The following is a 26,315-nucleotide window of genomic DNA, read 5'->3' on the forward strand; positions in this document are numbered from 1 at the left end:
CGTGTTTTTCTAGTTTCATGACTTCGATAACTATTTTTATTACTTGAATACGAACCTTTATGGCTCATTATTGTTCTAAACAAAAAAGGAGTTGATAATTTTTGTGTACACAAGAAATAAAAATTGATATAATTTTTACAATGCAAACATTTTACAACTGATGTGTATGTATGTATGTATGTATGTATGTATGTATGTATGTATGTATGTATGTATGTATGTATGTATGTATGTATGTATGTATGTGTATATATATATATATATATATATATATATATATATATATATATATATATATTACAAAATTCTCTAATAAAATTAATAAGTTTGCTTTATATTAAACATTTTTTATTAATAAAATATTTTCAACACAATTTTAAAAATATTGTTCAACAAGCTTAAAAGCCTTTTACAAATATGTAGAACGAACTATAATAACGCAGTTATACTTGTCATTATGCCATGCTTGCAATTATGGCAACTGGTGTGCTAGTCTGCAGTTAAATTTGGTAACTTACTATTTAAACAATTTTAAAAGAATTTAACACAATTTAAAAATACAAACAATTAAATAGATTTTAGTTAGAGCAAATAAATTCTAGATTCAAATTGATTTTAGCAGAAAAAACCATTCAAGAGAATCATTAGAGTTTTATAGTAAACATGATGCAGCAAACATAATACAGTAAGCATGATGCGGTAAACATAATGCAGTAAACATGATGTATAAGATCTTGTTTCTATGGATCAGCATAAGTCTTGTTCTTTGGATTCACGATTTAAATTTTATTGTGATGAAACATTTGTGGTTTAAAAAAGATCTAACTGAAGTTGAGACTTAGAGCCAACTTCTCTGATTTGTATTTAAGGAATTAGAATTTAAAATTTAGATTTTCAAGTTCATTTTTAATACTTGAAACAACTTTTTCCTTTTTTTACTTTGTACTATATAACATACAACCATTGTAGTATATAACAGCTGGAATATAAAATTTCAGAATGTACAAGCATTATTCCATTAACCAAATACTTCAAACTTTAAAGATACAAGACAAAATATCTTCTAAATTTTCTCAAAATTTGGCCCTAAAAAAAAATAAATACATAAAATACTGCGAATACAAATTGTTCTCAAAAGGTTATTAGGATTTGACCTTAGAAAACAAATTCAAACAAAATCGGGAAAACTAACTACAAAAAGTAAAAATAACAAACCTTTTACTGTGCTACAGACATTTAAAGTAATAGCTTATTACTTCTAAATTGTCAAACAAACCTTATTACTTCTAAAATTGTCAAACAATCCTTATTACTTCTAACATTGTCACACAAAATTAAAACCAATTAAGGATGACCATGATTTATAAGAAGGATCATAGAATTGATACTTCTAAAAATAGTTAAAGATTTTAGGCATTAAAATATTTTATTAGATTTGAAATATTCATCTAGTTAAACATTTATTTTAATATTTCTTTTTAATGACTAAATTTAACAATATAATTCAAACAATGCTTTTAAATAGTTAATGTTAAGAGAATCTACTTACCAATCAGTAGTTTAAATAGTTAAAAATTTAATTTTTAATCTATAAAAGAAATAACAGTTGTATAAAGTTTTAAAAATGTTTATTAAAGTTTTATCTTTTGAAATATTTTAAAAAAAGTATAATTGTTTATATCCTTAAAAACTAAAGGTGAAGTAAAATTTTTTTTAATGTGAAGGCAGAGAACTACACATTTGAAAAAAAATAAAGATTTTGATAGCAAAACTGGAATCATTATAAAAATGTGAAGCCAGAGAATAACAAAAGAATTTGATAGCAAAACTGAAACTATTAAAAAAATCAGAACTCTTATTCAATGCCTTTTTTTTAAATACATTGACTATTACTGCACACTTAATTCAAAATAATTCACATGTTACAATCTTATCACCTCTAGTTTAAAATAGTTTAAATGTTTACATTGTGATAACTAATGTTGCAAATGAACTCTCTTTTTCTTAAATGATTTTTTCTTTTGAAAAAATTTTCAAAATAAACCTAGATTCGATCTAAAATAAGTAAGTGTAATTTAGTATGTTAAGATTTAAGCTATTTATTATTTTTAAAATGATGGAGATTTAAAAAAAACAAAGTTAATATTTGCAACTTAAGTCAATTAGTTTTTAAATTATTTACATAACATAGTTCACAGAAATTTTAAATTTATATCAAATTTCAATTCAGATTTAAACTTATACCAATCTTTACTTAATTTAAATATGCAAAGTGATCAGATAATATTATATTTATGTAAGCATTAGTTAAAAGTATACATATAAACAACAAAAAATAACTTTAAAAAATTAAGAAAATTTTTTTAATATAAAACAAAATAATCTTTAAACAAAAAATATTCAAAAATATTACATGCTTGAGTTTAAAGTAACTTTTATGTTTAAAAAATATAAAAATAAAAAGTTGATGTTTAAAATTTTTGTTAATTCTTAATAATTTTAAAATAAAAAGGTTATTGATGCAACACAAATCGAAATCTTAACTAAGCATATAAATCTCTCTTTACACTAAAATCAAAGATTTAATACTTTAATATTAAAGTCTTTTTATAAAACTTAATAAGGTTCAGAATCTTGTTTTGGATACATCACATCGCCATAACCTTCGGCAGATCGATATTTCTTTGTTAGAAAGCTAGCAGAAGCACCAACTGCAGGTCGCTTACTACCATGAGTTGTTGAACCTGGAACGTTAATTTTAGCTATTTACAGTTAATATAAGTTTATTTTAAATATTATAACACTACAGACTAGATTTATAGTTTAAAAAATTTACAGACTAGATTTATAGTTAAAAAAATTAAAACACGAAATTTACAGTACTTTTTTTGTTTGCTTTTTTAATGTTTTTAAAAGTTATAATTTTATTTTGTTTATAGAATTTTGTTTAATTTAATTTAATAGTTATTAAAAAATGATCAGAGTGAATTTAAGTTAGACTTTCAATCATTAATATAAGCATCAAATTTCATATGTTAAAGTTAGACTTTCAAACATAAATTTGTGATGGACTTTTAAACTGAAATTTAAGTTTGACTTTAAACTTAAATGGCTTAATATGAATTTTTTTTTAATTTAAAATAAAATAATAACAAAAAATTAAGTTTTTCACTTTGTAAAAGTGCTTTGCATAATAAAATGATTCTAGCAATAGAAATTAACTTTAGGGGAAATCATAAATAATTTTGGGCTAAGATGTTTTCAAAACTAGATACTTGGATTTAAAAAAATAATTTTCATGACTGCCACCCATCATAAATAATAAAGCAGATGTTTTACAGAAGCTTTAAGGATCTTTTTAATACTATTCTGCAAAATATATAAATATGGTGTTTTATTTCAATTTAAAAAACTCAGAAAAATAAAATTTAATTTCAATTTGAGAATAATTTTTACTGTTTTTACTGTTATTAAGTATCATTTGTGTTAAACAAAACATTGAAAAAAATATTTTTTTAATGTTATGTTCAAAAAAAGTTTTTTGAGAAAACCACCATTTATCTGATTTTTCTGGAACACTATGTAGATGGTGTATAATCATAGCAATTATTATAATGATATATTAAAACTGGACTATTAAAAAGAAGCTTTTTACAAAAGACTTTGCTCAGGCATTTACTGGAGAAATGTTATTATGATAAATCCAACTTATCCAACTTATAATCCAATTATGATAAATATGCAAGTGCATATTTATCATAATTGGAAACAAGGGTGCTTGAACAATTGCAACAATATTTTATGCTCTTCTCATTGCAAAGAAATCTTATACAGTGAACTATTGTTTCGCTGAGTTTTACTTATCAGAATAACTCAAGGTACGAGCTAAAAATATTTAATATATTTATATTAAAATATATTAAACTATTAAGATATTTTAGAAGCATACATTTTGTATGAATTGGTTTTTAACTCACTCTTCCAGTTTTCCTACTGCGTTGCTGTTAAATTTGTTTAAAATTGAAAAGAAAATCAGGTTATTAGTAACAATAAATTATATCAAACTTTTTGAATAAATCATTTAGGTGGTTTGCTTCATTTGATAAATACATGTGTTTTTCAAAAACAAGTATTTATTTAATCAGTTAAGTAAACCAAATGCAGCTAGTGTAATGTTATTTTAAATAAAAAAACTTGGCATTAAAAACTGCAGCAAATAATAGAACAATTAAGTATTATTAACATTAAAAACTTACCAGTAGGTAAATACTCATCAGGGTATTCATAATATACAGCCTCTCTTAAAGAAAAATATTTTAAATCAAATTTCGCTCTATTAAAAAAAAAATGAAACTATATAATCTATTGTTATGGCAGTAAGAACTTACCCACTATCTGGATATCCTTCATACGATGCATCATAGGTTGTATCATATGCATCATAAGCCTGGTAAAATTACATAATTAAAGTAAATATCCATACATTAAACAGATTAATGACTTTCCTATAAAGAAGTACATGTATATTGATTAATACAATTAATATTTCTATTATTATTATTTTTTCTTGGCAAGGTCATTGCAGATGGCAATTGTGTTTTTTTAACCGTTGAAAAAAAAGGAAATAAAGAAAGAAAATCCAAAATTTCTTTTGGTATTTTTGAATTCTTTATTGTTAAAATAAAGAATTCAAAAATACCAAAAGAAAATAAAGAGTAAAAAAAAACAAGTCATATTATAAACAGAGAAACATTTAAAAAGAAAATACCCAAAATGAACACTTAAAAAAAGTAACAAAAGAAAATTAGAACATGGATTTGTACTAAGTTGCTACCAACTTTTTTTCGCCGAAAATAAGAAAAAATTATTTTTTTTATTTTGTAGAAGTTTTTGTGTTTGCATTTCGTTTTGTAGTTTTTGCTTTCATTTTGTAGTTTTTGTGTTTTGCCTTTTCGTTTGCATAAAGTTTGTAATTATTTGTACTGTTGTTGCTAATTATTTTTATTGTTATTTGCTGTTTTTCTATTTTACCAATTTTTTTTTTTTTGTCAAAAATAACAAAAGATTCTTATTATTTTTTAATTTATTTTAATTTTAATTTTGTAGAAGTTTATGTGTTTGCATTTTCATTTTGTAGTTTTAGTGCCTTGCCTTTTCGTATGCGCAAAGTTTGTTTTTATTTGTGCTGTTTTGCTAATTGTTTTTATTTTTGTTTGCTGTCGTTATTAATTGAGTGTTTTCATACTTTTTGTCTTACTATTTAGTTTATTATAGCTTTATCGTTATAACTATTATTTTTAAATTAATTTAATTTACACATGCTTTTATTTATTAATACTTTATTTTGTTTGTTTAATTTTATTTAGGTGTCACTCTTAATGACTAGTTTTAAACTATATGAGAGACACCTAACCTAATTTTGTAAAATTATAAAAAACTTATAATTATTCAATTTTTGGTTGAGTACATAAATAATATGAATTATCTAAATTTATCTAATACATATTGAATACATTATTTGTGCACTTTGTAAGATATCTGAATATCTATTAATCAGATTATTGTGAATTTATCTAATACATATTGAATACATTATTTGTGCACTTTGTAAGATATCTGAATATCTATTAATCAGATTATTGTGAATTTATCTAATACATATTGAATACATTATTTGTGCACTTTGTAAGATATCTGAATATCTATTAATCAGATTATTGTTAATGAGACTTTTATTTTCTAAATTCAACTAAACTTTATTATTTTACTTTTGACTTTTTATTCTTAAATCTTAATTCTAAAATTAAATTTTCATCTTCATCCTAAAACTGTATCTTCAATAAAAATTGTTTTTTAATAATTAAAATTATTTAAAATTCAAGTTCAAACTTTACACCAATATAAGCATGTTACACATATAACATGCATAGCCCAGACTACACTGTTAGCACAAATTTCAACTGTACACAATTGGAAGAACATGCTTAACATTTAAAATTGCATAGCACAAACTACACTTTCAACACAAACTTTAATTTAAATCTTAAGAAAAAGAAAAGTGCAGTGTTTTTATGTTTGTTGAGAATACAAAGCAAAATATGAAATTGAGTAGACTTTACCTACCAAGTTAGACTGTTAAAAAGAAATTGTAGACACACTCTAAATCAAATTATTAAAAATGTATGTTTTTTTAATGGTCATCATGAGGTGATCATCAAGGGCACAACTTAAAACTAATTGAGCCTGTTTTGTGCAGTTTGCAGCTTTTCAAAAAATATGCACTTGCATTTGTCATAAAAATAAGTTTCTAACAAAAAAAAAAATTCTTACATATCTATCTGGGGCAGTGGAGGCATGTCTAGGTATTGAGAGTGATCTTCGACCGCCACGTGTTATCACTCTAGAAACTATACAAATAAAAAAATACAAGAGAATAAAGCATTAAAAGAGAATATATTATATAAACATATGTAAATGTGTACATATATATATATATATATATATATATATATATATATATATATATATATATATATATATATATATATATATATATATATATATAGAACTTGCAGAATTCTCCTATTAATAAAAAAGTTTTTAATTTAATTTTATGTTCAAAATAATTTCCATCATCATCTATAAAAATTTGCATGCTTTCAAGCCATTTGTCAAACATTTTTATACTCTTCTTTGGGAATACTGTAAAATAGCTTCGTTATGCAGTTTTTTAGACTTTTAAAGTCAGTATCATCATCAAGATTTTTTTTTTAGTCGAATAGTTTATAATTGGATAAAGCTAAATCTGGGGAGTATGGTGGTTGGCGAATTACTTAAATTCCAGCTAGGTTAAGACAATTTGTGACAGCTTGAGTCTATATGGTCTAGTGTTATTATGGAGAAATTTAAAATTTTGAGTGCCTGTTTTAGGTCTTTGCTGATTTATTTTGCATATAAAAGCTTTCAAACAATTTCTTATATAATATTGACTAGTAATGATGTCTCCCTTTCCAACATAACCCAAATGAAAAACATCTGCATGTTTTGAAGAAGATGAAGAACATGTTTTTTGGCTCAAATATGTCTCTTACATCCATACAATACTTCTCGGACTTTCACTGCTACTGACCCAACTAGAGTTAGCCAACTTGTGTCTAACTTTTCTCAAATAAAACCGCAACTCATCCCTAGTAATAATATTCATGGGCTTTTCATCAACCCTGACCCTAACCCTGATGCGCCATTTCCGAAAAAGACTAAACTTTCCCTACATGCCTAAACTCTATTTTTGCGATTTTGATCAGTTAACTCATGATGTTTGTTTTCCTTTTTAAAGAGCATTGTGAATGATTTCGTTAATTGTAAAATGATTAATCGATGTCAGGGCTTCAATTATACCATGTGCTGCATAAGGATTGCACACATTCAATATTTTCAGCTGTATACGTGATTTAAGGGTGCCCTGAGCGAGGATAAGGGCACCCTTCAATCTGAAGACTCCCTACCATTTTAAAATAAAGTAGCCTACTTGGCAACTGTACTATATTTTGGTGCTTGATCACAATGAACTAAAACCAAAAATTCATTGGTTATGGCTTGTACTGAAACTCCGCATAAAGCAGGGGTTTTAATATATGCTTAATTCAACTTTTCTTTAAAACGTGTCTAATAAAATTCGAACAATTTTTTTAATAGACATTCAAAATATATACATACATACATATAGCTTTTATTGAATGGAGCAGATTTGGCTTTCAACTTGAATATTATTGGTAACAAGTTCTTAAATTCTTTATCTACAAAGGTCATTGCATTGATTTTCAGAAAGATTAGATCCAAAATATCTAGGAGCTAGCGTGTTCGCAAGGAAATCACTGACAGTCTGAAGCTATCTTAGTTTCCAATATATATATATATATATATATATATATATATATATATATATATATATATATATATATATATATATATATATATATATATATATATATATATATATATATATATATATATATATATATATATAAATATATATATATTTTTTTTTCAGTTGATAAAAATGTCAACATGTTTGTCAGCTCTTTTTTTCAACATTGTCACTTATTTTTGTTTGATCTCTTTGCAACTTATCTAGAGCAACTCCAATTGGTTTTAATACTTTTAACCAGTATTCTGCATTTCGCTTTATTGGTATGTCACTGATTGTGGGATTCAAGTCTATTTTTTTCAACATTGTGATAATGATGCTCCAGTTATTGACATATTTTTCGAGTGAATCACAGAGAATTTCAGCGTGTTCCTCCACTTTTTCTATAATATGCTCCAGGTCGATGATTATTTCATATATATTTTATTATCTGTGTAACATGATCACATTTTCAATGCTCACATTTTCAGGTTAAGATCATTTGCTAAAAGATCTTGCATAAAAGCAGCAAACCTATAAATTATTATTACATCTCCTTCAGAAACCCTGGTTTACTTTCCAGCTGAAAATATAAAGTTGTTAAAAAAAAATTAGTTTGATTTAAATGGGAATTTTTTCGATTGGCTGCTATCAAGCTATCAACCCTGCTTGATTGGTTTTTATCAAACCTATCAACACTGCTTGCCTTGTAACCAAGAAGTTCCAAGTTTGATCTCCACCATGATCCTGGTTGTACTGTGCTTAACTTGTTTCTCTGTGCAGCAGTTTTGTTTGTCAAGGTTCGTGTTCGAAGTTATGGAGTTAAGAGAAGGTTGTAATTACAATTAAAGTAGCCTCCTTAACTGTAGTGGCCTTCATGGCTATGAGGAGGACAATTAACATTAAAAAATTACTTTTAAAAACTGTTTATTTTTGTAACTAAAAAACCTCCACAAGGCCAAGAAGACCACTAAAGACGAGGAAGCTACTTAATTGTTGTTATAATACTCTCTTAACTCTATAACTCCAAAACACAAACCTTGACAAACAAGGCAACTACCAGGGACATAAGGGGATCGAACTCGGACACTCTAGCTTATGAAGCGAGCGCTCTATCACTACATCATAAATGCATTAACCACGATTTGTTCTTAACATTTAAAATAAGCACCTCTTTATTTTATTTGTTGATTAATAAATTTTTTACATTGATTTGTTCATATCATTTATGATAACCACCTCTCACTTCTAATTGCTGACTGATTGATAAATTTTTTGCATTGATTTGTTCATATCATTCAAAATAACCACCTCTCAATAACATTAATCAAAACTTCATTATTTTTTGAAAAAAAAATAAACACAAATCTATTTTAAAATTACAAAATAATTTTTTTTTTAAACCTCTGCCTCCACGAAATCCTAGGGAATGTGATCCATTTAGTATTATAGCACCAGGTGGAGGAATACCAACTCTAACAATTGGCGCTGAAGCAAACCCTCTTCCTCGACCACCTGACATAACAGCTGTTGCTGCATCAGGATTGAGATTACTTAAAATAGCCATTTCCCTCATTTGTTCTTCACGAATTTCATCATTTTCCTGTTGTTAAATACAAAAACAAATGTAAAAACAAAACTTTAAATTCAAAAGAATAATCAAAAAAATACCATTAGGCTTTATTCCTAAAAAAAACTGATTCTACAATATTTTTTTAAATAAGTAATATATTAACGTGAAGTGAGAAGCATAAAAACGTAGACAAGTAATTCAAAATACATTGAGATTTAAGATTAAAAAAGAGCAAATGTCAAATGTCAAATTACTTACTGGAACCATATACTTTTTTATTTCAGCAAGGGCTGCAGCTAGCCTTGCATGAGCTTCACTTTTTGGACCTTCAACTTCGATAAGCACATGCAAAGGTTCCTTTAGATGGTCATATTTTGATTCGCCACTGTTTCTTAACTCCTCCTCCTAAATAAAAATACTTTTTTTAAAGTACTCTTTGTCTGATGTTAAATATCCTTTAGTAAAAAAAAAAAAAACACCAAAAATTTTACCTTTGCTTTATCTCTTGTTGAACCTCTTCCTAAAACTGACATTCTTGTTTGTGTAGCTTGTTGAAGACGTTTTAAAGTATTGCCACGAGGTCCAAGTAACTTTCCAACAAAATTGAACTAAATCAAAAAATGTCAACTAAAAAACATTTTTAACAAAACGCTGGAAACAAAAACAAGTTTAAACTATGTGATTTAAACAAAAGAATATGAGCAGTTAGAAAAAAGAAATTTTCTTATTTTTATTTTTAAAATTCCAGCCAATACAATTTTTTTGTTTGAATGAAACTTAGCCAGAAAATGTTTTCTACAAATTTATAGCTATTTTAAAAAAAGGACATTAATTTATGTGAAACTGATGTTGCAGAATTACATTGATGCAAACATTCTTAAACTTTTTACAGGAACAACAATGTTATGTCAGTCAAGCCTTCTCAGGAAAGGCATTCGGTTGCAGACCTTATATGACTACGCATACAACTTTTTTTGTGGATAACTAAAGGTTTTTAAAGACGGATAAAGGTTTTTTGCATATATTGATAAATTGTGTTTTAAAAAATGCCCTGAAAAAATCAAACTTCTCTCTTTAAAGAGAAAATTAAAAATAAACAAATGTAAACTGAAAAAAGAAACCTACTTAACAAATGATAAAATAAATAAAGGATAAATCAGAGGAAATAAAAACATAAAACTATTATATTTTTTATCTTAAAAGCATCTCAATTAATAGTTCAAATTTAATTTAAAAGTGTTCCACTTGATAGTTTAAAGTTAATAATTTTTCCATTATCGCCACGCCATGATGTAGGGCATAGGTCGTTCAATTGTGTCATTCTTGAGGAGCGACAGTTATATTGATATTGATTGAGGGTTCTAATCCTTCAAACAAAAACTTTATTTTATGTTTTATTTGCTTTGTAGACATTAAAAAATATCAGTTTCAAATTTTTAAATAATTGAGTTTTGAAGCAATTAAACTTGGATTAAATAACTTTGAAACTTTGATTTTTTCTTAAATTCTTTGTAGTAAAGGGTGTACACAAAATAAATATGAAAGTAAAAAAAAAAAAAAAAAAAAAAGTACTCTTCAACTTTTATTTCAAACCAAGTAATAACTTTAATACAATAATATAAGAAGATCAAACATAAAAAAAAAAATTCAAATTATCCCTGTGGGAATCGAATAAAATTTAGAGCTTTTGTGCTTTGGTGATACCCAAAAGATTGCGCACAGAATAAGAATCAACACTATTTGATGCTTTTTTAAATGATATTTTAATATCTGTAATGTTTCTGTGAAGTTTTTTTGTTTTTTTTTTCATTTTTCTTTTAATAATAGCCCAGTAGTTTTTAATAACTCTCAATTCTGGGCAGTTTGGAGGATTTTCTAGTTTAGGCACAAATTTCACATTATTCTTTTTATACCATTCCATAGCTTGTTTACAATAATGAATTGAAGCTAAATCAGACCAGAACACAGGTCTGTTATTGTGTGATTTAATGAGAGGTAAAAGGCATTTTTGTAAACATTCTTTAACATATGTTTGACCAGAAAGTGTGAACTGAGAAATATAAGGTGCTGAATTTTTGCCACAACTCCAAATAGCTTGCCAAATCAAAGCTTTTTTAGCGAACTTGTCATGTTTTGTGTATTTAAATTTCTTATCTGCTTTTCCTCTATATTTGGCAATATAATAAACAGCACCAGAAATTTGTTGACGATTGTACTTGATATAAGTTTCACAATCTTCAATAATACAGACATTTTTAGAAATAAAATTGTCATACAACTTTCTGCCGCGGGTTCTCGCACTTTTTTGTTAAGTTTCACAACGGTTGGGCACTTTTTGTGCTTTGAAAGAATGAAAACCATGTTTGTTTCTAACTTTTGCAACAAAACTATGAGAAAATCCATATATTTTTGCGCGTTCCCTGAGTGAAAGGCTTAAGTTATTCTTGAAACTGTTAACCAGTTTTCTAACTAGTTTTATATCTTTAAAACCTTCCTTTCTTCCACCACCAGGATTTGCATTTGATCCATTTTGTTTGAAAAAAACGTTGAATTACACAGTGTATGGAGGTATTTGCAACGCTTTTGCTATCGAATTGTAGCTATAATTGGGATTTTCCAAATATTTGTGCATAATTTTATCTCTTATCTCTTTTTTTGTCATTTTTAAAACTAATTTTTCTAAATTCGAAAAACTAATACATTTTTTTGAAACCACAACAAGTTGTAAACAAAATACAAAAAAATTAAAAAGATTTTAATATAACCACTGCAAAAAAAAAACACACTTATTCTTTCACATTTATTTTGTTAACATGCTTTAAAACACTTTTAAATTAGAATAAAAACATTAATTCTATACTTTTATTTTTTCTGGTTTATTTTTTAATCACTTTATCATTTGTTAAACTTTCTATTTTTTTAATTCAGTTTTTTTTTTTTATTTCTCTTACAAGTTTATAGTTCATTTTTAATTTTAAGCTTATATTTGAAAAGCACATGGAAATAAATGACAGTCGAATTTAAAAAGGTATGAGAAAGTTTATACAGATCATTTACAAAAGTCTTTGTATAAAGTTATGGAAGTATAAAGTATACTTCTTTTCTTAAAAGAAGACTTTTATAAATGATCAATATATACTTTCTCAAAACTTTTAAATTTGTTTTGTTTATTCAATTCATTTGTTGATTCTGGCAATTTTCAAATGCGCTAATTAAAAATATGCAAAGTGCCATGGCCTAGTTGTCAAAAAACAATGTGTGTGCTGTCATATAAGTATACGAGTATACGACTGCATGCCCTTCTTGAGAAGGCTTGATTATTGTACTTTTTCTTTTAAAAATAATACAAAATACCTTTGGATACTCTTTCACAGGTACAACAACTTTTTCAGTAAGTTTGACAACTTCTTCATTAACAACAGCTCCTGTGTAAGACTTATAACGAGGTTTACGATTATTAGATGGTTCAGCCTCATCTTGTGTTGATATGTATCCTGATGACTCAGCAGTTTTTCCGGTTACTCTTAACACCTCTAAAAGTATATGTGTGTATAAATATATATATATACACATACATATATAAATATATATATTTATACATATTTAATTACATTATTTACGCATTTAATATATTTATGTAATAATTTATGTATTTAATAGTTTACAAAGCATTTTGCATAATATAATCATTTTTAAAAAACGTAATATAAATATACTTTTCTTTTCAAATATTAGTTTTTTGAGCATAGATTTTGCAAACTTGAGTCTTTACCGGACAAATTGTTCGTTAGAAAAAAGTTCGTTATTTCGAGCCCTGTGTGCGTGTGTGTGTGTATATATATATATATATATATATATATATATATATACATACATACATATATATATATACATACATACATATATATATATATATATACACATATACATACACACACACACACACATATATATATATATATATATATATATATATATATATATATATATATATATATATATATATATATATATATATATATATACATACACACACACACACACATATATACAACCCTCAGAACTAGGGTTGGCATTCTGCAATGTCAACCTAAATGCCGACCTAAAAGAGTTTGTTTGTTTCTATGTTTTACGGTAACCCCTTTGTGTCAAACTTTTTTTGCCAACCTTTAACAGTTTGAGGTTGGCAATTTATTGCTTACCTCATTTTTCCTAATTCCAAGGATATATATATTATATATATTAGCCCATCCCATTTTGACCCTCATAAACAAATTTTAATTTACAAGTGTGAATTAAAATTTGTGATGTCATAAAATGTTATTAAGGTATTGTTTTTTTAATGAAATTTCATATTTTTTATTGATGACTAATTATACTTGTGCCACCATTTAAAATTTAACTTTTTTACATTTTTTGAGATTTTAAGGGAATTTTCAAAAAATTGGCATGATTAGAAATTTAGAATTCATTACCTATGTAATTTTTTGTTTTTAAAAAACATCTTTGTTTCCAACAAGGCTGCAAGCAACCACTAATTAGAGTTGGAAGTTACTGGAAGAGAAAAGATGAAGATAGTAGAGCAAGATAACAATTGACGAACGACTTAAAGGATTGCAAATTATATGAATCAGGAAAGCAAGATGAATGAACCGAATTCCAAAGAACTGATGTTCGAAGAAAAAAACTAGACGAATAAGAGTTTTTGGAGCACTGAGGAACAGTCACAGAAAAACGATGAGACTTAATTAAATGACGAGTAACACGAGAATGAATTTTAGTAGATGGCACAAAAAACGCTAGCTCTTTAGAGCAGTGCCCATTATAGTATCTGTAGAAAATAGAAAGAGAAGCAATATTTCGACAATGTGATAATGGTCGGAGATTGTCTTCAAGAGCAGGTCCAACTATGTTTACAACGAGTTTTTTTTTTAATGTCAAGACTAAAAAAGGAAGGCTTTTTATCTATACCAATTGTGCGCACTTTTATTAGTAGTATATTTGTTAAATTGTGGTATTTTAAAAATTCCTTATGAAAATAAGAAAGCGTGATTTTTAAACACAATAGCGTTGAGGCCCTATCCATAGTAATTAAAAATTTGTTAGATTCTATCGATATCAGACATTTCAATCACTTTAAGCATTGGCTATTTAAAAGGGGTTTGTGCAAGGTTAGCTAAGTTTCATGGCCAAACATTTTTTTAACTTTGTGCCACCATGTTGGAGAGCTTCATATAGCCATAGTCATAAATAAAACCGTTAAGACAGAGAATAAACTATAAATTTCTGAATTAGAGCTGGGATGGCGTTGATGCAAACAATGAAATGTTGCTGTTGCAATTTAATCACCAGAATGCTAAGGGTATTTGCTAGGAAAAGCAGGCTCTATCGTCGCTCAAAATTTGCAGGACCCGATAGACCATAAAAGGTTAAGAAATAGTAAAAGTAAAAATAAATCATTTTAAAATAACTTTTAATCAAAAACAAAAATTGTTGGTTTCTAGTTAAACTTTAAAATTATAGACATTTAGATTTTTAAGCAATTTTTTTCCGGCAAAGACATTTTGCTACATAAAATTCAAGTCAAACTTCCCTAAAATCAGACAGGTTCTTATATTGAGTGATAAAATACTCAAGGAAATCAATAGAATGGCTTACTACATTTCTCCCTTCAGGACATAGTAGTTTTTGCTCTGCAACTTTCTTGATTCTGCATTTTTTAAAGTATAACTTAGATTCATAAGTTTTAATATTTTAGTCTTATAATTTAAAAATAATATGTCATTTAAGTAACAAATTGTTTAAAAGCAATGGTTTACAAAAAGGTTTAAAGTCAGATGTAAAAGACAAAAAATATTGAGTAATTTTTTTCCACTGACAGGATTTTCCTAAAATCAATAAAAATATAATAGAAAGTAAGTCGATAGAAGTTGTAGTTTGATTTTATCTTGCCAAAATTAAATGCAATAAGTTTTTAGCAGTGATATTTTGAACCTTATTTTATATACACTGCTTTATTTTTAATTTACACTTTTAAGATCAACAAGACTATTCACAGATGTGTCATTATATTGAATATAAGCCTGTTGCAGAGGTGAAATTTAAATTATGGCAAAACCATACAAGGTGTTTGGATCCATTGATCATGGTGCTGGGGTTAGCATCTTCTGACAGAGATCATTATATATGGTAAAAGTTCTTTATTCAACCCAAAGGAAGTTCCAAAAAGATGTAAAAACAAATAGAACAAAAGCTGAAATACTTCTGAAAGCAGTTTTTGTTAATAAAGAACCAGCCACTAGGTCTTGAGTTGTATATTTTACCAGACTATAGTTTAATTTTTGATATTCTAGGTCATAGTTTGAAAAATGACTACAGATAAGACTCCCTCAGACCTTTTGGATACAATAAAATGCAAAGCTTTTAAAATCTTTTAAAGTTGCTAACAACTCATTAGAACTCACAGCAAAATCATAAATCTATTGATCATAATTTAAGAAATTTATTAAATTGAAGGGTGGGATATTTATTTCTTAAAACAAGAAACATATTTTTTATTTTAAGAAAAATATTTTGTAATAAAAAGTTTAATTTTAATATGCTTACAGTACAATTAATCCAAGATAATGTAGAGGGTGTGATGAGTTTGGAGAAGTTTCAGAAGCTACTTCAAATAAAGAGTTCTTGTAAAAAAAACCTTTCAAACAGAAGAAGAGTGGAATCAAGAAGTTACGAGTCAATAGCTTAAAACAATTTGAATGGTTCTAATAACTTAAATTTTGTTTCGATACCTAATACTATCTTATACTGCTAATTTAGGTGAGCAGACTGACGTCATACTGAAACAGCTTGCTGCCAGGGGCTTCAGTACATACATTGACTGACAAAATATTTTTTCATCCATAATTATTCTTTATTTTTATTCTTTTTCTAAAAAAGCTGTATTAATTAAGATAAACAAAAAAAAGTGAGCAAATGCTTATATAAATACACTATAGTATATATATACACACACACACACACACACACACACACACACACACACACACACACACACACACACACACACAAAGTTTAAAACAGACCATAAGTTGTGGTGTTGTGGTTACAGTGTTTGCTACAGAATCAAGAGATCTGTGGTTTAATGTCTACACTAGCCTTTTTTTTTGTTGACATGAAGCAAGCATAAACTTCCTAATTATTTGAATTACATTGATACATTTTGGTCTAGTTTAGTTTACAACAAAAAATCAAAGACTTTTATCCAACCTTTTATAGTAACCATTGTGGATTTGCTTGATCTAAGACACCAATAACAGTGAACAAAACTACAATGACAATGATTGTACAACATTTAAATTATTTATTATTAATAATTACAATGCTTGTAATCATTAACAATTTTTATATGCTACTCTACATTATGCAATTGCTTAGGCTCAAATGTTTAAATAATAACATGTCTTAATCATTATGTTAAACTAAAAAATAATTACAGAAAGAAAAAAATGTAAAAATCAAAATTACTTGTTCTTTAGTTGTAAAGAATAAAGCTTAAAAATAAATGCAAAAAAAAAACAAGTTCAGTAATTGTACAAAATTTAAAAAGAAAATTTATTATAATCATTTTTAGATCATGTAGAAAATGGAAAAATTCATTTAACAGAAAAATGTATAAAAAAGATTGAATTGCAAATACTATTATTCCATTGGTGAATATCACATAACTAGCATACATAGATCATCCAGGTCATATTTTAAAAATCTGGAAAATTTTAAGGGTAAAATATCCTGAAAAATTTTTGGATACATTTTCCTCTTAAATTTGCTTTGAGCTGATTTATTTTAAATTTTTTTCTTAACTTTTTATTTCTTTTGTATGAGTGATGAGTGAAAAAGCTTAAAAATAATATATTACATAAATATATACTAGTGTATGCAAGGAATACATTTTGAATTTCCAGAAAAACTAAAAATTTAGAAAAGTATCTGGAATTCCGGAAACATCCGGAAAAAGATAATCCCTGAACATACCATAGGATTTGATTAAAAATATTAAATTTCATTTGCCTAGAAAACTTAATTTTGATTTTGACTTAAAAAAAGCAATTCATACTTGCTTTTAAATATTTTATCGAAGTTGCTTTTTTGAAGGAATTTTAATTAATACTGTTATCTAAAAAAACTGTCAGAAACCAGTTTTCATTCTGAGATATAAGGACTGATGGCTGACAATATAAATTTGTTGTTTTTAAATTGTTGCTTTTGAATTATTGAATTTAAAAATTATTATATATTTTGAACTTCTATTAAGTACATTTTTATTAACACATTATGTAATTAATTATACAAGAGTTTATGAAAGAAATTTATTATATTTGTAATATAACAAAATTGTTAAAAGTTACATTTTGTTAAATTGGTTATAAGATGTAAAATTTAATTTTTTACCTTAAAATCATAAATACCTAAACTTTAAAATATGAAGGTTGAAGTGTAATAAAAAATATAATTACTCTTTATACTAAAGGACTAAATTTTTATTGATTTTTTTAAATCTTAAAATAATAAAAATATGCCGAAATTTTTTGGCTATATTTTGTAAATAAATCAAACGCCATACTGACAATTTCATAAAAGTTCATTTAGTTTCTCATTTAGTTAAATAGGAATTTAAAACACTTTATTCCTTAACAGTTTTTAACATCAATTAGTAATAACTTTTAAAATAAGATTCAGAATAAGACTCAGACATTTCTTCTTACAAACTCTGTTTCAACAAATGCTTTTCAGCAATATAAAATACTTACACAATATAAAACTGATATTTCATAGCTGCACAGTTTACAGTGTTTCACAGTAGTAAACGATCGGGGTTGATATTTGTCGGAGGCCGGGTTTGATAAAATATAGTCGGGGCCGGAGCCATGTTTGTGACCGGGGCTGCATAAACATTTATAGATCCTAAAGTACAATTTTTTATTCAAAATTCATGGTATATTTTGTATATATATGCATATATAAACATCATTATGATCAACATGATCATCATAATCATCTTTACCACCACCACCATCATCATCTTCTCTTTCGGCAAGTACTACACCATATAAATACTAAAGGATATTGTATGCCAGCATCTAAATAAATAGCAAACATATATGTTTAAATCCATAATATGTATGCATAAAGCACATCTTAGAAGCTTTTATTCCTTCTGGCCTAAAATTTTGGAAGCTTTTATTCCTTCTGGCATAAAATTTTGGAAGCTTTTATTCCTACTCTTTAAGTCAAACCTCATTCTACTCCATATTTTTTCACCATCTTGAGCAGTTGCTTTATTTAATCATTTATTTCATCTCTCTTAAGAACAAATGTCCTTTTATTATTCCAAAAAACCAATGTAAAAAGGTCCCGTCTAATGTTAAGCTCTTTTATTCTCAGTTTACTAAACCTTGTATTTTATATCAGATGTTAGGTTCTAGAGACTTTTGGTTAGTCTTCAACAATCTCATTAACTAAAGTAAGTCTAACATTTAATCTTATTAGTTATATAATATTTAATAATATTACATTTTTAAAAAGTGCTTAATAAGTGGTTCTGATTTTTCAAAACTCTAGAAAACACTTTGACCTCCCCAATATCAATTTTCATGAAAATTTAACATCTAAAGTGGCTCTATTTGTTGACAACTTAACTTTATATTCTTGTCGTGACAAAATTTTTTACTAAAACACTTCACTTTTTGATTGCTTAGAACAAGCAGCTGATTTTTAATCTGATCTCTCTTCTGTAACAGCCTAAGGCTTGCTGTGGCTTATGGATTTAAATTCTGGACATAAAATCTGCAATTTTTGTTAGACAAAACTAATTTATTTACTGCAAAAAATTATTGCAATAATGTTGGTATTCCTATATTGATGAATAACAACCCTCTTACTCTCAGACAAAGTCATAAGCACATTGTAAATGTAACGCGGTAAATGTAAAGCACATTGCAAATGTAATGTGGTCATGGTGTAGTGGTAGAGCCTTGCGTCATAAGCAAAAGGTACTGAGTTCGATCCCAACCACGTCCCTGATAGTACTGCGCTTAACTTGTTTCTCTGCACAGCGGCCTTAGTTGTCAAGGTTCGTATTTTGGAGTTTTATAGTTGAGAGAGTTATAACCACAATTAAGTAGCCTCCTCGTCTGTAGTGGGATTTTCAGTCTTGGGGAGGTGAATTAACATAAAAAAATAATAATAATAAATTAGACCTGCTTTATCTGCCAAGCTTGAGCCACTCTCTCATTGTTGTAAGGTTGCGTTTCTTTCTTTTTTCTACTAATGCAATCATGGTAAATGGTCAAACAAGCTATTATCCCTATTACGATAAAACAAAACTCATACTTGCTTGTTTCTTATTCAACAAGCTGCATCCTTTTACTGTATCTGTCCCTTCATGCTATAAAAACTTTTATTAATCCAGTTTTTTTCTTTGCACATCAAAAAAACCTCCATAACTATAAGCCATCTTTGTGTTTTTTGTTCAACTACAAGTCTTCAGTTAACCATTTCCTAGTATTTTTACTTATTCTCGATTTTAAAGTAATTCATAACTTAATAGTGGTTGCTTGCAATCTTGTTAGAAGTAAATTAGAGCTTAAAAATATATAAATATATGCCAGTATTTAATAAATAGTAAATGTAAGCATAAAATTATAATATATAAAGTATTATAAATTTTTTTATAATGCGTATTATAAATTGCGCATTAAAAAACCAATTCATTCTTTGTTTTAACATTTTCACTTTTTTGTTTTTTTTGTTTTAAAAGATTAACATTTATCATAAAAAAATACATAATTACATAAATAAATAAAAAAAGCAGTTTTTTTTATTGCTTATAAAAATAACTTATTAATACTTATAAAAATTCATTAGAAGTGTTTTTTTTACTTCATTAAAAAGTGATTCAATAATATAAAAGCATTAAAGATTACACTTATTTAATTGTAACAGCTTTCAAAAAAAAAAAATTTTTCAACAAAATTTCTTATCTTTTTAAATGTATTAACTTGAACTATTTTAATATTAAAATTTGTTAAAGAGACTTTCGTTGTTGTAGAAAGTCATTGTTTATAAAAACAAAATAATTTTTTATTTTTAAACAACGTTTATTATAAACAAATGCATTCTTAAATAACTTATATAATATAAATAAAAAAAATCATATATAACTGTCAATTATACTTTCAAAACTAGTAAATCAAAAAAAAATTCTTTTTTCAAATCCATGCTTTATGCAAGCAGAATTCTATTGGGCCTAGAAATTCTTTTTTTGTTATCTTTTGTAGAAGGAAAAATTACTGTTACGTTTTTAAATTTTTTTTTTATTAATTCAGTGTTCTTATGGGGAAATACAAATTAAATTTTTGTTAACTTAATTAACTTTTTTTGGTCAAATTTTTCCATTTCCTTGTATTGTCATCGAAAATGATTAAGTGTGCAAAATTTGAGCAAAATTGGTTGAGAAAAAAGCTTTCAAAAATTGATTTCAAATTTTGTGGCACACAAACATATATAGAAAGTAACCTTATATAAAGCATGGAAAAAATCATCATCAGTAAATTGTTACTTTATTTAAAAGCGTTTCACTAATATAAAAACATTCGTTCAGAAGTTTCAATGAAATTTACTTCACTTTAGGTTTAATTCGGAATATTTTTCATTTAGCGCGTTTTTAAAATGTATTTTGAAATAGCCGCAGTCAAATTTTCAAAGCAAAAAGTGATTTGCCTGGTCATATAATGACGTACAATTGCACATCTTCCTGTGAAACACTGGTATAAGACTGATATTTTATAGTTGCACAGTATAAGACTGATATTTCATAGTTACACAATATAAAACTGATATTTCATAGCTACACAATATAAAACTGATATTTTATAGTTTCACAGTATAAGACTGATATTTCATAGTTACACAGTATGAGACAGATATTTTATATTTACACAATATAAGACTGATATTTCATAGTTACATAATATAAGAGTAATATCTCATAGTTACACAGTAGACTAATATTTTAAAAAAATTTACTAAAAATATATTATGATTTGTGGGGTTGCCTGCCAACAAATCATAAAATCTAAAAAAAATGTACCAGTTCCCCTGGATCCACCAAATTAAAAAAACCTAAAAATCTTAGCCCCCTGCCTTACTAGTTGGAATGGATCCACTCTTGGTGGATATTTTTATCTTATACAAAAGTATAAACTGTTTTTTTTTCTGCTTCACTAAGTTTTCAATTGTAGATTAACAATATAATCAAATGTATATAACAATAATAGTAATAATAACAACAATAATAATACTTATTGCTGTAACAACTTGTTTTTTTGGTCATTTTTTTGAAAAAAAAGTAAGTATGGAAAAAGGTAAGCTAAAAAATGTGCAAAATGTCATCTAAATATGTATTAGTATACATATATGTATGTATTATCTATATACAATGTATATATATATATATATATATATATATATATATATATATATATATATATATATATATATATATATATATATGTATGTATATATATATATATATATATATATATATATATATATATATGTATGTATGTAAACATATATATATATAAATTATGTTAGTGTATTCTACAATCAGAGTGCTCAATGTTCTAAAAGAACAGAGCAATAATAAAAAATTATAATTTTTGATTTCTTCTACACTGTGTTTCGCCATCAGCAGGTTCATCAGGAAGAATTATATATATATATATATGTATATATATATACATATATATATATATATATATATATATATATATATATATATATATATATATATATATATATATATACACACACACATACATATCAGGCTTGGACAGGGATAAGGTGCGATCACACGCTGTATCTGACCATTTTTTTTTTCCTTTACAATTTGACCCAGGCGGTTTGATGTTTTAACAACTTAAATGCTATGAAAAAAATTGTAATATTATGAATAAATTTTAATCGTTAATCTTTTCTTAACTTTTTATTTTACCCGAAGGCTATAGTTAACAAAATTAACTATAGTGATTGTTTAAAATAAAAGCATTTTGTGTAAATTAAAAAATGTTATACTTAATTTTTTTTATGTAGGCATGTATTTTTTATGATAAATTTAAACGTTTGAAACTATTTTTTCATTTCTTTCTAAAAAATTTATGAAAGATTTTTAGAAAGACATGGAGAAATAATTTTTTAAGTTATTTTAAATTATGAATAAGTTAAATTAAATCTTTCGCTGCAATGGAATGATTTAATTGCTTTATTTTTTTTTGCTTTATTTTATAAAGAATTGTTCAAAACTTTTTTTTCAACTTGACCAACTAATCAGAGCATGAAATATATAAAAATTAATATTTTATATATACTATATTACTTAAAATTTTTTTTTTGTGTGCAACTTTTTGGAAAAAAAAATGTTTATACAATTTAAAAAAAATATATATATATATATATATATATATATATATATATATATATATATATATATATATATATATATATATATATATATATAACAATATAAAATATATATAACACTTTTTAATAATTTAAATAAAATTTGTTCATCAATTAAACAATCATTAGAAATAATTAGTGAAAGTTTTTTGCATAACCTTAATAAAAAATTTCAAAAGTTTTAAAGTAATTTATTTTAAACGCAATTAAAAACGTAAAAAAATTATTTTTCAATTGGAGTTTTTTGAATTTTATTTTAGTGCTTATATGTTTTCTTTTTCATAAGGAACTGTTTTTTTTTAATTTTCTTCCTAATTTAAGTTTAGCTTGTGTTTCTTTTTTCAACATTTTTTTCAAATTTTAAAATGTTTAAAAATCATCTAAACAGTTGTGGTCAAGTTGTCAAAAAATAAAATCATTTGTGCGGTCAACATTAGTGCTCAATCGCATGCCTCAATCCTGCCTCAACGCAAAATCTACCAAAATTTTACTGTGAAAAGATGATAATAAGTAGTATAAAAATTTTCTCTAGTGAGATATTATCTGGTGTCATAAAATACTTTTTCTCTACTATAGTCTAGTAGGTTACTGCTTTGCTATGCCTTAATTGCTGCTATGCCTCTCTTTTAAACCTTCATCTCTAAAACATGAATTTTAATAAACAAGATCAATCCACAGAGAAACAACTTGAATGTGTCACTTTCAGGAATGTAGTGAGCTTGCACTCTATATCATATTTTAATTATAAAATAAACTACTTTAATTACAAAGACACTCGTTAATAACAACTTTATATATTTATATTTAAAAAAACAATTAACTTTTAATACAAATATTTAGTAATTGCATTAAAATTAGTAAATATTTGTATTAAAAGTTTGAATAATGTAAAAAAAAAGTAAAATTTTTAACACTAAAAAGTTCTAAAATTCTAACACTAAATAGATTAGTAATAGTAAAAACATGTGTTTGAAAAAAATTGAATACAATCAATACCGTTCTAATCATTAAAATATCCCAGCTTTTTGTATTAAAAAAAGAGTTGAAGACATTAAATTATCAAACATACCCTTCTTTTTTAATACAAAAAAAGTATAAATTACGTGTTTATTCATGAGGCAATTTCAACCAAAATTTATTTACAAACCTCATTAACTAATAAAAAAAATATTAGTTCAATACAAACGAAAAGTGTAAAAAGTTAATTTGCTTATGTTTTTGTTGATTTCGCACCTTCTGCAAATTGCCAACTTTTATATTATAGTTTAAATGACGATGGCTTTAATATACATTTGTATAAATATATAAACATATATATAAAATATTAATAAATTACCATCTTCCAATAATCTTATTGAATGAGGGTGAGTATCAGGATTTAATACATCTTTTTCTTCCAAAAGCTCTTGGAGGTAGGTATCAGACATTTTCAGTTTAACTCCAGCTATCGTGCTTTTTAGTGGCGTTTATTACTCCACAAAATTTCATTGTAAAGCGCAGAAATGAGATTAGCCGTGATTATTGACACCAGATCACATTTCAACCTAAAAAAATTACATTTTTTCAAAATAATAAAAATGTAAACATTTAAACAGAATTTTTGAATTAGGTTAAAACTTGCAATTTTTGAGCGGAACGCTAGCACTTGAACAAATAACAAATGGAAAATAAAAAATATATTTGTTTTTTAACTAAGTAAATACATAAATATACATATAGTAAAAATAGTCAACATAAGATTGAAATTTGATAAAAAACAAAAATATATACTCACCATTGATCCAAATTTGGTGAAATCTAACAATCCATGTACAGTGTCTGTTGGGTGTCCTCAAATTTCACTATTTTTAAATTTTTAATTTCCACAGTGCCGTCCCTAGAGGAGTCTTACCCCCAACAAAAACTTTATTATAGAATTATTTGGCAAAGTTGACCTGCAGTCGGCAAGTTCGGCAATTTCCTGTTTAATTGGTTCAAGTGGAATTTTTTGAACGGAGCTTAAGAATAGTAATAATTCCAGTTAGTTTCCGGTATTCCGGTATAAGACTTAATGATTTATAAATATGCAGTTTAAAGTACTTATTGACTCGTTAACTACTTTGAGAACATTTTTTTTTTTAATTTGATAAATGTTACATTCTGTAAACTCAATATATGGTATTTTTAAAGTTTTCCTGATTACATCCAAACATTTTGCGTTTGTAAATCTTTTAAAATGTCACTAATATTATGATATATTATAATTCAAACTGTGTTTGCAAAAAAAAAAAATACAAACCATCAGAAATATATATAAATATGCATAAAAAATACAAAATATATACAGTGAGTGCAAAAAGTATCCGACACAAAGGAAAAACTTTATTTAAATAAAGACCATTCAACAAAATAACATAAACAAACAATATTCTAATGTAATTTTACATGGGAAATACAAATACCATATCAAAACAACATTTTGGAGTTCATTCTTCCTTCTATGATTTCCAATTCCGCAGGGCCAGCAGAAGAGAAACTACTCCAAAACATTATGCATTATGCCTCAAAACTTCACTGTTGGGACGGTATTCTTCGGGTGAAACGCAGAGTTCTTCTGTCTCTAAACATGACTGACACAGTTCCAACCAAACAACTCTATTTTAGTCTCATCTAACCATAATATTTTATCCCAAAGGCTTGAAGGTTTACTCAAGTGCTCTTCAGCAAAGTTCTGGCGTTTCTTTACGTGAATTTCCTTCAAGAGAGGGGTTTTTGTTGGTGACCGAGAGTGGAATCCTCTCTTTCAAAGAACTGTCCTAATTGTTTTCTTGCAAACATTTGTCCCAGATGATTGCAAGTACTTTTGCAGTTCAGAGCGAATCAGTCTAGGATTATTCTGTACTTTTCGAACTAAATTCCTAGCTGTACGGTCAGATATTTTTGTAGGACACCCTGAACGAGGCAGACTAGTCGAAAGATGGAAGGATTTACATCCGAACAGTATCACCAACTGTCGAAATTGGGATATTTAACACAGGTGAAATTTTTCTATATCCTAAACCATCTCTGTGCAGCTGAATATTTGATTTTCAAGTTGATTCAGACAATTCTGCAGTTTTAGGCATTGTTGAAGAGCGTAAAATTTAGGCCACCTTTCAATGAAGATGTCAGATAACGAATGACTGCACTTAGAAAGATTCTATGGCGTTCTTTTGCATTCTAGATTGTCCCAACGTTTTCTGGTTCTAGAATATTCCCTCAAACATAACGGATGACAAATTATTGGCGAATCAAATTCTTTTTTTACGATGTGTTGGATACTTTTTGAACCTTAGC

At 26.2% G+C, this 26,315-nt stretch overlaps 1 protein-coding gene across 3 annotated transcripts; it reads right to left on the bottom strand.

Annotated features, from left to right (window-relative positions):
- Positions 1–331: 331 nt before the first annotated feature.
- Positions 332–24,544, bottom strand: LOC100211787 (KH domain-containing, RNA-binding, signal transduction-associated protein 2). 3 transcript variants are annotated; one of them, XR_010642790.1, is made up of 10 exons: positions 24,337–24,544; positions 12,834–13,012; positions 9,971–10,087; positions 9,738–9,884; positions 9,311–9,509; positions 6,331–6,407; positions 4,389–4,447; positions 4,257–4,300; positions 1,277–1,390; positions 332–1,086 (listed from the first exon to the last, which is right to left on the bottom strand). XR_010642790.1 is itself a non-coding variant. In XM_065814800.1 (9 exons), exons 1-9 carry the CDS (start codon positions 24,425–24,427, stop codon positions 2,617–2,619), a joined length of 1,041 nt encoding a protein of 346 aa, XP_065670872.1. In that variant the 5' UTR covers positions 24,428–24,544; the 3' UTR covers positions 2,274–2,616. The 3 variants fall into 3 exon arrangements, 1 of the variants encoding a protein (XP_065670872.1); XR_010642789.1 differs by having other exon boundaries at positions 506–1,086; positions 1,216–1,390; XM_065814800.1 differs by lacking the exons at positions 332–1,086; positions 1,277–1,390 and adding an exon at positions 2,274–2,744.
- Positions 24,545–26,315: the final 1,771 nt, after the last annotated feature.

Source organism: Hydra vulgaris, chromosome 12, assembly GCF_038396675.1.
Source record: "Hydra vulgaris chromosome 12, alternate assembly HydraT2T_AEP".
Classification (NCBI taxonomy): domain Eukaryota; kingdom Metazoa; phylum Cnidaria; class Hydrozoa; order Anthoathecata; family Hydridae; genus Hydra; species Hydra vulgaris.